A 13005-nucleotide genomic window follows, 5' to 3' on the forward strand; every position below is an offset into this window, starting at 1 on the left:
ATCTAAGGTTTAAAGATCCTACAGACAATATTTGACGTGTTTCCAGTTGGTATATTGCATATCCGACATGGCGATTTGTGATAGTAGCGTCTCGTTACTGCTCCAATAGTTTTATCGCTCCATATGATTCATCTGTAAAAATAAACATGTAGGAGTTCTTATAGCTGCTTAAAATGTAACGTTAAAGGATTTTGGAAATAGTATCAGTATAAAACTGTATTTCCATGCTTACCAGGCATACTGCAGCCATAATTATTGCCCAAAGATAGGACATACAATATTTGAACATACGTATTTCATACAAAGTACTGCTATTTACAGGTGTTTGCTACATCTAGATCAAAATAACAAAATGATTGACTGTTAGGCACGAAAAGAGGTGATGTTGGCGGTTGGTTGCTATCTACGTCACTAATATCGTTGCAGCAGTACAGTACTACATTCTTTCATACGTGTTCTATTAATAAACTTTCGATCACTTTGTCATTATGATCCACGTATATGAACGTTAACATGTAAACATTTTAATTCAGTGCAAATGCTGATAAACTGATGTTGTAAAACTCATTCTTTTCGGAAAATATTTTGACTCGCAGGTCTATAAATCGCACCCCGACAAGATCAGTAACACAGTTAAAAAAATGTAGTACTCGACTTACAAAATTAATTATATAAAACTTATATTGAAATAATATAAGCATCCTCCAAATTTCAGGTAAATATTGTTGGCAGTAAATTCCATTATATTTTTCGTGTACGTTGTGGCACTTCACACATATTGTTCTGTGACGCGAACTAAAGGTGCCATTTTTCGACTTGTTTTTTTTTTTTTTTTGCCAGGTTGCCATACGATTTCATACCGCCATAAAATAATAAAAATTCATAAATCCTGAGCTGTATTAAAATCACAACGGAATAACACATATTTGTACCGCAGCTGCATTAAGCGTTATAAGCTATATCAGTATGTCTACCAAGATAACTTTCTGATGAAGGGACATGTTTGTTGCTGTTGGCAGTTATCACTCCGTAACGAAATACACCAGATATATTCTGTTTAATAAGCGTCGATGCACTTCTTGGAAGGAAAATCAGTAATACTTTTTACTATCACATCCCCTCTTTATTTATAACGCAGATTACTTGCATCTGCCACGGCAGCGTAATGCAAGCAGTCTGATAAGTATAGATAAAGAAAGCGGTATTGCGAACACAGTAATGTTCTTCGTCGTCTGTAACTCGAGCGGCACACGTGTGGGAGTAACAGCCTACTTGTGTGGTGACATGAACTGCCAACAACAAGGATTTGTACTGTCGCTGTGACCGTAGCCGATTCAAGTGTGAGCACGACAGACATGTCGTTGCGGACGAGCCGCCTTTTCTTGATGCCAAATACTGAGTGCTGAGTGTCCCGGTGACCCCTACTCTGGTAGCAGCACGTCTTCCGGAAAGCTGCCGAGAACCTGGTTGGCCACGTCTCGGAACAGTTGACTGAAGATGCGCGTCGTGCGAGGCTTCAGCTGGTTGAAGATCTCGTGCGAGTTTTCGTTCAGGAACATGTTCATGGCGGTACCTGTGGGCAGAGCAAGAGCAAGGCAAATTTGGAAACGTAACTGCGAGCCTCTCCAGCATGGTGGCACAGCAGTGCAAAAGGAGCACGCGCGTGAAACACTCAAGCGGAGAGGACATATTACTGGGACAGCGCTGCAATAGTGAACACCTTTGCAGGTCTTACTAAGATTTCCAAGAGTAAATTAATTTCAGCATACTGCACACAATAAAGCAATGTTAACGCACAACTACGCGTTTCGAACCATGCGCGCTCATCGTCTGGCTGTCTGTGAGTAAATTATCATTCAGAAGTGCTTGAATATGTAAATTAGCCGTCATAACTTATACAAAAAGCCCTTCTCTTACTTTAAAATGTCGTTCCGTTCATTTCCATCTCAGTGAAGATACTACTTTAGTTCTATGTATCTTTATCCCTTTTATCATGTAAGAGATTGCAATAGTGCCGGTTTTGCGTTTCTACGTTCTGTGACTGCTGTCTATGGAATTGCTGTTTTTCATTTTCTGCCGTTGTGTTGTTAAATATTTCTACGAGCACAAAATTGTATAGTAATGTGAAATCGTAATTAATGTAATATGCTCAATGGAGCTGAGTTTTGGAACGTAATCGATAGGTTACTGTGTGTAGCGGCAACAAAGGAATCTGGAGATAAGTGCAGAATCTGAATATCGCCATGAATAAGCACGACGCGACGGTACGTAGGAACAGCTGTACTCTATGTTTACCGTGCATTGAGCGGTCTGTTTCCCATGCATGTCGCGGATTGTAACGTCAAAATATACGTATTTTGAAGTGGTTCCTGTAGTCGACTATCATATCATAAAGTAACTTGAAAATTATGAAATGCGAACAGTGCAGTAACGTGTTGCTGAGTGGACTGTCATCTGCAGTCCGCCATTTACCCAACAGATCACGACCAATCAGGAAAGAGTAAGTAGATTTTCATTGGTGAGGCTTTTAAATTGCGTGAAAGCTTTAAATCTGACAAATGCGTGTTGGCTGGCATTTCTTTACATTTATGAACGTGTTATATTGTGTTATTCCAGATCTAGTGATGGTGAATTTTGAGAACATTCGGACTTTTATGTTTTTAGTTATTCCGAGATTACGTACAAGAGACCTTACACTCAATTCATGAGAAAGATATCATTTTCCCCCAATTAAATTTTTTTTGTGGAGTTTTACTTCACTTTGAAAGATAATTGATTTTTGTTGTTCAAATTTTTATAGGAACACTGTCATGTTGGGTAGGAGTAATATTAGGGAGATTCCTATTTTGTTACAGCTCACTAACGCTCATTCACCAGTGTGTGTGCTCTTCAAAAACGTGTCCAGCCCTGTCCTCTTGTTGTTACATCGGTTGATTTCCAGTACAATGGCTTGTCCTGAATAATAGGTAAACGGTTAGCAACTGTTCCCTCTCATTCCAAAGATAACATCATTTGGTTGTACCACCGTCTAACACATATATCTCATACTGTGATCTTACTGTAGCGTATTTTTACGTTAAATATGCATGAAAAGTTTTTGTTGTGTTCATACTAATATCAGAAAAATTCCATAAAATCATTAAGGAATCCTTTGTACCTCCAGTTTCAATGTTAAAAACATTATCAAACAGCGGATATTTTATAATGAATATCGACGTTTTAAGTCTTTGTTGCATTTATTACATTCATCTCACAATTATATATAATACGTCAAAAGAAAGAGTAATTCAAACAGTTTCTATTACAGGTGTACAATGTGAGCACCGTTCCTCAGAGGCCACATATCGAGCCGATACGAAAGCTCTTCCCTAACCGCAATCAATGTGTCTGGAGTAATTGAAGGAACAACTGCTCCAGTTTCGTTTCTTGCAGATCGACTGTGGTTCATCTTCTTCCAAATAGGGAAAGAGCCATAGTTCTAGAAACACCAGTGACAGTTGCTTCATCGAAAATGAAAGGCTCATAAACTTTTCACCAGGATATGGCACAAAAAACGTTCAATTTAGGGGAGTCTCGTTGCTTCTGTGAAATCTTGTGGGGATTTGCTAACCTCAAGATGTCTACACTGTGTGTTCACATTTCTACTCAGCCGAAATGTCTATTAACCACTCAAGACGACTCGATCCAGAAAATATTCGTCAAGCTGCAATGTTTCGTTTGCGAACTTGGCACGTGAACTGCGGTCTCACTTACAAGCTCTCAAGTCTACAGACCGCAGTTCACGTGCCAAGTTCGCAAACGAAACATTGCAGCTTGACGAATATTTTCTGGATCGCGTCGTCTTGAGTGGTTAATAGACATTTCGGCTGAGTAGAAATGTGAACACACAGTGTAGACATCTTGAGGTTAGCAAATCCCCACAAGCGGTAAGGGCGTAGTTGTAAACGTCTCCTTAAAAGTCTCCACAGAAACGTCACTGGAACTGCTTCCGAACTGATTTCTTGGGGCTATGCGTGAAAGACTCTCTCAGAGGTTCAAGGGAGGAGGAGGAGATTAGAGCTTAACGTCCCGTCGACAGCGACGTCATTAGAGACGGCGCAGAAGCTCGGACTACGGAAGAATGGGGAAGGAAATCGGCGACGCCCTTTCAAAGGAACCATGCCGGCACTTAGTTAGAGCTATCTAGGGCAATCACGGAACATCTAAATCTGTATGACTGGACGGGAATTTGATCAGTCGTCCTCTCGAATGCGAGTCCATTGCGCTAACCACTGAGCCACCTTGCTCGGTTCATGCTTTCAACACGTTCTTCAGTCACTCTTAGTCGTCCATCAGTCTTCCATTTGAAAAGACAGCCGGTGTATGGTATACAATCAAAACTGTTTGATTTGTTCTTTTGTTTGATGTATTAATCATTGCTGTAAGTTGAATCTAATAAATGATACAATGCCTTAAAATTTCGATATTTGTTTTGAAACACGAGCTATGTCCTGGTGAATTCTTATATCGAGTTCTTCACGTAGGCCAAGATTCTATTTTTTGTTCTCTGTATGTAATGCCTTTAAACCTCTTCATTTTAGTACGTGGCCTGTCTGATAAACATGTTGAACTATTACTGCTTTTCCATAATCGCGTAATCTAAAGACAACATTGTGTTATTTATATCGTCGAGGATATTTTTTCTGTCCGTCAGATATACTTCGTATCTCGTTATATTTGACTAAGTTCTTCGCTTCGACTGCCTAACTTCACATTGTATGGTTTAAGAGTGTTCGCAGATGTCTCGGTTATTTTTCTGTAACATGGGACAGACACCAGCCCCTTCCATCCTTAGCTGGTCCTGCTTAATCTTTCATCCTTTCCGAGTGTATAAACCAATTACTTAAATTTATATACTAACAGTTGTTCCCTACTACCTGCTTAGTAACGTTTATGTCGTTCAGTCTCTTTTCTATTACAATTGGCACATTCGCCGCCCTTCGCACTAAAACTTCTAATGCTGCTTATTTACAGGTTCGTGTAGAGCACGATTCGTTTGTAATCACAACACCTGTTGCAGTAATGTTTCTGAAGTGTTTAAAAACATGTGGATCGCCATGGCTGATTACATCTGGATCTAAAATTTGAAAACGGCTGTTATTTTAGAGTTCACCAGTGGAGTTAATTCCATCATCGAACCCATTAAATATACTGACAATTTTATCAACGTCATCTTCATTTCCACCACGAACGACAACGTATCAACGTAATATTTATAATAAATTATTATACTTACCAACGAACTGTCAGATCTTAAAACTTTCTCTACCAAGTTATTGCTGAAAATATCCACCCTCGTGACCAGAATGCTTCATTTCATTACCAAACCATTCTTGTGGATGTAAAATTTATCGTTAAACGAGAGCAAAACTTCGAGACCAGCTGCTGCAACTCGACAAACACTACCGTTTTCTGGCGCGAGCCATTTTTTCTAATTGAGGAAATTTTTTTAGGTAATGTCAATCATCTCATCTGTCGAAACATTAGCATAGAAGTTCCGAATGGCCAGTTTGACCAGTCGGGAGAAGTTCGTAATTGTTTTATCTTTTATTTGCTTGATGAAAGCCTAACTGCTACGCGCAGATGATGAGAGCATGACTCTTGAAACGTGTAGCTGTGTCATACGATTGCGTTATAGTGTGCAGACTGCTGAATTAATGTAACGATATTTAAAAATTTCTTTCTGGAAAAAGCTCCAGTTTCACCACCTTAAGAAGTGCAAATCTAATCTAATGGCAGCTGTTTCTATTACTACAGTCATACACAAATTACTCGTAAATAAAGATTTAACACCATATTTTTACAGAGCTAAACCTATTTGTCGTACTGTGAAGCAGTACATTTTCATTTATAATAGTGCGCGTTTTATTGTCTCGTGTTGCCTTACGTGAATAAGGAAATGGTAGTAAAGTATCACTCGAATACGTTAATCCTGGCCCCCTCCCCATGCAACAACTGTTTGTGTGTTTGTGTAAATAGAGTGAGGCAGGGTAGGGGGGGGGGGGGAGTGAGAGGCAGGTAAAGTGTAGTAGGTAGTAGGACAGATGAAACTGAATCTCTGTAGCAGTTTATTCGTCGCGGCAAGATTAGCTCATTGCTGGTGAGAAGGCGAACTCACCTAGTTCATTGTCACCGTCAAGCTGCTCACCGAATTTGTAGCTCACATCCGAAGGGATGACGTCCAGCCCAAACTCATCCAAGGCAATGTAGCTCTTGCCGTCCTGCCGCGCTTCTGTGTGGTAGAACAGGATCCACACGGCCGTCACGTCACCTGCGAAAAACAACATTACGTCTCGCCTTCACTCTGCACACACTCTTTTATGATTGATCAAAATATTTTTTTTTATCCAACACTGTGTCTCCATTGGTAATCCGTTTCTAGAAACTGTAGCGGGTTATGAACAGCCAATTTACAGCAACAACTTCACCTGTATTTCTTCACTGCCGTTGTTAAAATTGGATTTAAGATGAACATTTTTGTGTTGTTTGTAAGCTTATTTACTGTTCGCAAGGTTAATTTTAACCTTACAACTGCTCTATATAAATAAAAATGTATATGTTCATTTGTGCAAAATCGTTTATCTTGATCAATAGCTTTGAAATTTTGACACAACGTTGAATTCAAATACGGGCGTGTTTTTAGGTACATGTTCCTTTAATATATGTGTATTTTAATACATATAAAATAAAAAATATACATATGTAATATACTAAAGCAGAAGATTGTTACCAAAAATCTCAGAATATGCTTTAGCGATTTACTTCAAATTTTTACACATTACTGTAATAAACGTTTAAACACGTATAGACTATATACTTTTTAATATATAGATATATGTATAAAATATACAATAGTGAAACGTTGTTAGCAAACAAGAAAGTTGTATTCGTGGCTTATTGGTTTATGGTTAGGATACTGCTACAGAATCTGAATTTGCAATAACAAAAACTAGGCTCTAGGTGAGAGAGAGATGGGAAGAGGAGATGGACGGAGGTTTGTGAGGAAATGGACACAGAAAACGGAAAGGAGGATATGGACAGAGTGAGGGGCCAGGAGGAAATTGAGGGAAAGGGGGGAGGAAAAACTGGACAGACAGAGGGGGGAGGAGGTGACGCACTGAGAGAGGTAGAGAGAGGGGGCAGGAGGAGATGGAAAGAGAGAGGGGAGAAGAGAAGATGGACACAGAGAGGGGAAGGAGTGGGAGATGGATAAACAAAAGGGGGAGGGATAGGTCGACAGACACAAGCAGAGGAGGAGATTAGGACGTATATTCAGTTTCCATACGTATTAGAAACCTGTGATTTCTCTTTTATTTCTTTTCCATCAAAGCAGACTGAGTCACAGCGAAGCGTGGCCGTATACAGCTAGTATTAAATAAAAACCTGCAATACGATGTAAGCTATTTTCGTCTCTCTTTTGCTCATATGTGGGGTTACGCTACATACTGTTGTCTACTGGTACTGAGCCTTCGCTGTTTTCCATCTTAAACTTGTACTGTATTAAAACTATATACTCACATCTTATTCGGTTACATGAAAAAAGTGTAGCCGGCACTTCTCTCGCCACCGTCAGTGTTAGTTGTTTGGTTTTATTGTAACTTTGGTTTCCCCACGCCTTGGTAATCTATTTGGGAAACTCTTGTGTATGGTACATTTTTGCCTGGTAATTACTCACACTCTCTAATGTATCCCAGTAAGTGCTCCATGATTTTTGATCTGTAGACCAATTAGATATAATAAAAAAAATGAGAAGTGTTCCCACTTGTGTACTTCACAAATTGACGTGAGCCTGAGTTGTATTCCACATTCTATTTTGCTCAAAACTGCAGCTGCTCATCCCTTCCCTGCTTCTGTACCCAAGAGGTAGTCTGGAACGAGACTAAGGCGAGAAGGATCTGACGCATGTTATGCACTTAATACTCCACGAAAAATATGAACGGTGGATGCTGCTGCAATCTCAGTCATAATTTTAGTTATCAGTTCATGTACATTGATCACGAGAGTTCCTCCTCTACGTGCATGACTAATGTGGTGTGTGGATCTGGTATCACCTTAGACCAAATTCGTTTGATGACTGGTAAAAGACGTTATTTAGGATGAAGTCCATCGTGGGGTTTGATCCTTGAGAAGGGTATCCTTAACGGAGGAAAGTAGTTCAGTGAATGAGGAATGTAGAAGGTACAGTGACGACGGACTACATATAGTCCTTGACCCTGATATCATTTATAGCTCACTGTTTACATAGTTAAAACACTAAGCTCTTCCGTAGATCGATATATCTTACCTTATTAGTATGCAATGAAAGTTTTACAGGGAAGAGTGGGATCAAAATGCTCTGGAAAATACATTTGAAGGATGTGCAAGAATGTTTACTTTTCAAGGAAAAAGCTTTTCACCATAGTCCTTCACAGATCTATCAGTCTTGAGTACAAGATTTCCGTCTCTGTATTTCACATTATGAACAGTTCAGGCTTAAGAAAACGTAAATTAATTTTGTGAAGTGCTATATTTTTGATTCATTCTTCAGGGAAAAGAATATGAATGTAAGTGATTCCTACAAACACCTGATAAAGAGTCCCATTAGTCAGTAGTTTGCTCCTCAGGAAAACGACGGTGACAGCAGTCGAAACACAGACTACATTACCAGAGCTGACGCTGCTTGAAACTGAGTAAATTTTACTGATATTCAATTTATTGGCATGAAGCCGTGATCCAAGGAACAATTTTCTGCCTCGGACTATGGCATTATGCCCATAAATCAAATATCAGCAATTACGCAAACACCGCTCATGAAAAGCGTATCTTGTATGAGTAAGTTTTGTTAGATTAATACTTATTCTATACATCATGAACACGACACTTCCTAATGATGGGGAACGTGTCAGTTTAACAAAAGATTCCTTTACGGATGACGTAATTCAGTTTTTTAAATAATTGTAAAATTGCAAACTTGTGTCTAAAACTTCTTTCACTGAGTTGAAGGAGTTCTCATTATGAAATTGTTTTAATTTGTTTTTAAATGCTGGTTGGCTGTCTGTCAGACTTTTGAAACTATCTGGTAGGTGACAAAAGACTTTTGTGGCAGCATAATTTACGCATTTCTATGCCAGTTATATTTAACCTAAGATAGTGAAGATCAGCCTTTCTCCTACTGCTGTAACTATGCACATTGCCATTGCTTTTGAACTGGAATAGATTATTAATAGTATATTTCATAAGTGAATATGTATATCGTGAAGCTGCCATGAATATTCCTATTTCTTTAAATAAATGTCTGCAAGATGTTCTTGGGTGGGCTCCAGCTGTTATTCAGATTACATGCTTTTGTGCAATGAATACTTTTTTCCTTGTTGATGAACTATCCCAAAATATGATTCCACACGAAAGCTGTGAACGAAAACAGGAATATAAAACTAATTTACTGATACGCTTATCGCCAAAATTAGCAATAGCCCTAATAGCCTAAGCAACTGAACTCAAACGTTTCAGTAGATCATCAATGAGTTTCTTCAAATGCAATCTCTCCTCATTGCACACACCCAAAAATCTGGAATATTCTGCCTTAGCTACAGACTTCTGTTCAAAGTCTGTATTTATTAATGGTGTTAAGCCATTTACTGTGCAGAACTGTACATACTGTGTTTAAGCCATTTACCTTACAGAACTGTGCATACTGCGTTTTATCAAAATTTAATGAAGTCCACTTGCAGACAACTTAATAATTTTCTGAATGACGTTATTTACAGTTTAATCTGCTAACTCCGGTTTGATGGGTGTTATTACCATACTTTTAAAATCAGCAAAAAGAACTAGCTTTCCATCTGGTTGAATACAGAGTGGCAAGTCATTAGTACGTACTAAGAACAATAAGGGACCCAAGATCGTTTTTAATGACGTTCTCGACGGGACGGGGATTTATTCCTAATCTTTCTTCCTTATTCCTCGAAGTCTCTACGAAATCATTTCATCATTTCGAAGGAAGCAGGACAGAATAATAGTAACAGCCTTATTAGCCAGTATCATATGGGGGTTAAAAGCTGTTTACTATTCTATTTAAATACATTTGATCATTAATATAGTTGGCAAGTTTTAGTCCTCGTCCTACCTCCTAAAGTATAACCGTATTATTGTATTCCGTTCAACAGGATTCTTCCACGATACATTTATAACAGAAATAGTAGCGAAAATCCTCGGTTTGTGAGGTGCCAGGCTTGACTGCGACTGGAGACACCAGCACGACGCCTTGACGTGTGTAGCGCGTCATGCTTCAACAATCCACTGTGCTCGACAGCCAAGATTCAATGTCACGTAATGAGAAAAAAACTGGTACTGAAGCGTCTACTGTTGTGTCCTGATTTGTACTCAACAGTGAAAACTGATCTCGCAGAGTGGGAGGTAAACAAATGTTTTTGTCTTGGTTTGACTCTAACTTCATAAACCGAATTCTGGAACGAACTGCTGAACAAGACGACAGCTTATTCTCTTCACGATTTTTGACGAAGCGATTTGTACGTCTCACATGAGCAAACAGTGCGTTAGACTGCCAATTTTGTGCCTGTTATGTTTTCTGTGAATGGAATTTCTCCGCAGTGAACTCCAATATTTCTATAAAAGTAGGGTATTTGATCAGATGTACAGGGTGTCCGAAAAGACTTTCCCTGATTACATAAATTGATAACTCAGGCTAGAAGTAAGATACAAATATGAAACTTGTGTCGAATTGTTTACAACTATCAAAGTTTTTTTCTGTTTTATGTTCACAGTACGTAAGTAGTGGATGAGGTGCAGTGCCCAAGAAGCCATGTTAACCAATCAGGAGAAGGCACAGTGTGTCCTGTGGTACCATGAGACACGATCACGAACCACAGTGCAGAGACACTTCCAGACAACATCTGGAAGGAATCCACCTGATGTCAAGAGCATTAAAGCCTGTTATGAGAAGTTCAAGAACACAGGATCGTTTGCTGACTTTCCGAGGTCTGGTAGACCAAGAACCTCAGCAGACAGGGTGGAAACTGTAAGGCAGTCTTTTCTGCGAAGTCCGAAGAAATCGGTGCGCAAGGCCTCACATGAATTACAGATGCCAGAAAGCTCTCTCCATGACATTTTACACAAACGTTTATTGTTTCGTGCATACAAAGTGCAAATCGTTCAGGCCTTGTTGCCCAATGGCAGTATACGTCGATATGACTTTGCCGTCGAAATGCTATCACGTATTGAGGACGATGATGGTTATTTCAGATGAATTGCCTTTTCCGACGAAGCGACCTTTTTTGTCAGTGGAGTAGTGAATCGCCATAATGTGCGCATTTGGGGTTCACAACCCCCTGGCGAGGTCATGGAGTGCACCAGAGGCAGTCCAAAAGTGAATGTTTGGTGCGCGCTATTGCACGATCGAATTATCGAGCCATTCTTCTTCGCTGAAGCTACCATCACATCTGCAGTGTATCTGGACATGTTGCAACTATATGCTGTTCCTCAGCTGCTTCAGTATCACCCCGATGTTTTGTTTCAGCAAGACGGTGCACCGCCTCATTGGGGTTTGGACGTCTGTGCCTATCTCGATATGACCTTTCCTGGGCGATGGATTGGTCGTTATGGGCCAACGGTTTGGCCTCCACGCTCTCCTGACATAACCCCATTAGACTTCTTTTTATGGGGTTATGTCAAGGACGAGGTCTACCGAACACGTGTACCAGATCTTGAAACCCTGCGGCAACGGATAACCACAGTCGTTGAATGAGTCCATCCAGTGATGTTGGCTAATGTGGGGACGGAAACTGAATATCGCCTAGATGTGCTACGTGCTACCAAGGGTGCTCATGTGGAAGTTTACTGATGTGTGAAAAAAACTTTGATAGTCTGTAAACAATTAGACACCAGTTTCATATTTGTATCTTACTTCTAGCCTGAGTTATCAATTTATGTAATCAGGGAAAGACTTTTCGGACACCTTGTATAAGTATGTATAGAAAATGGAGTACCAAGTGGAGAAATCAGAACATTCGACGTATTCTTCTGTTTGAGATCAATAGAGGAGTGGCAGCAGCGGAGGAAGCCACAAACATTTCCGCCGTGTGTGGGAATAAAGCCATTGGACAGAGCACAACAAGAAAGTAGTTTCTCATTTTATGGAAGATCGTTTTGACATTAGTGACTATCCACGTTCAGGAAGACCTTCGGGGTTTGATGAAAATCGTTTAAACGCATTAATCCACACGAGAACTGGCAAACGTGACGAACTGTAATCATTCCACCACGGTGCAACATTTCCATGCAATGGAGAGGGTTCAAAAACCGGAAGTGTGGATACCGCATGCTCCAAGACAAAATCACAGAATTCAGCGGGTGGCCAAATGTCCATGTCTGCTTGCTCGTCATCAGTTGGCTCATAAACGACAGTGACCATTCCTATCCTATATCGTCATTTGTGGCGAGAAATGGTGTCTTTATGTTAACATAAGGAAACGAAAGGAATTTTTGAGCCAAAAAAAGAAGCAACAGCTCCCCGTACACAGTCCAGCACACATTCACAAAAGATAATATTAAGTATCTGACGGAACAGCGAAGGTGTGGTGTACTACTAAATGCTTCCCCTAGGTGTAACCAATACGGCTGACATTTATTGCAACAACAGAGATGTCTTGCAGATGTAATCCAAGAACAACAAGCAGGAAGACTGCGTGAAGTGATGGTTAAAATGTGTTTGTATTCCAAAGGGACCAAATTGCTGAGGTCATCTGTCCCTAGACTTGGTCACTACTTAAACTAACTTATGCTAAGAGCAACAAACACCCGTTCCCGAGGGAGGACTCGAACCTCCGGTGGGAGCGACCGCGCAATCCGTGACATGGCGCCTCAAATCCCACGGCCATTCCGCGCGGCGAAGCGATGGTACTCGGCGATAATGCCCGCCCGCATTCTACTAGGAAGACGAAAAACACTCACCTGTTCCGCTCTCTACCA

The 13005-nt window shown here is 40.1% G+C and overlaps 1 protein-coding gene across 1 annotated transcript in view; it reads right to left on the reverse strand.

The window, feature by feature from the left end:
* Positions 1–203: 203 nt before the first annotated feature.
* LOC126457578 (protein takeout-like) overlaps positions 204–13005 on the reverse strand; it is a 137632-nt gene continuing 124830 nt past the window's right edge. The window contains exons 5-6 of the mRNA XM_050094005.1: positions 6158–6310; positions 204–1573 (exon numbers count right to left, since the gene is read on the reverse strand). Of these exons, the coding sequence (XP_049949962.1) occupies positions 1422–1573; positions 6158–6310 (305 nt within the window). The 3' untranslated portion in view covers positions 204–1421. The remainder of the gene's footprint in view (positions 1574–6157; positions 6311–13005) is intronic.

The sequence above is a fragment of the Schistocerca serialis genome, chromosome 2, assembly GCF_023864345.2.
Source record: "Schistocerca serialis cubense isolate TAMUIC-IGC-003099 chromosome 2, iqSchSeri2.2, whole genome shotgun sequence".
In the NCBI taxonomy this organism is placed as follows: domain Eukaryota; kingdom Metazoa; phylum Arthropoda; class Insecta; order Orthoptera; family Acrididae; genus Schistocerca; species Schistocerca serialis.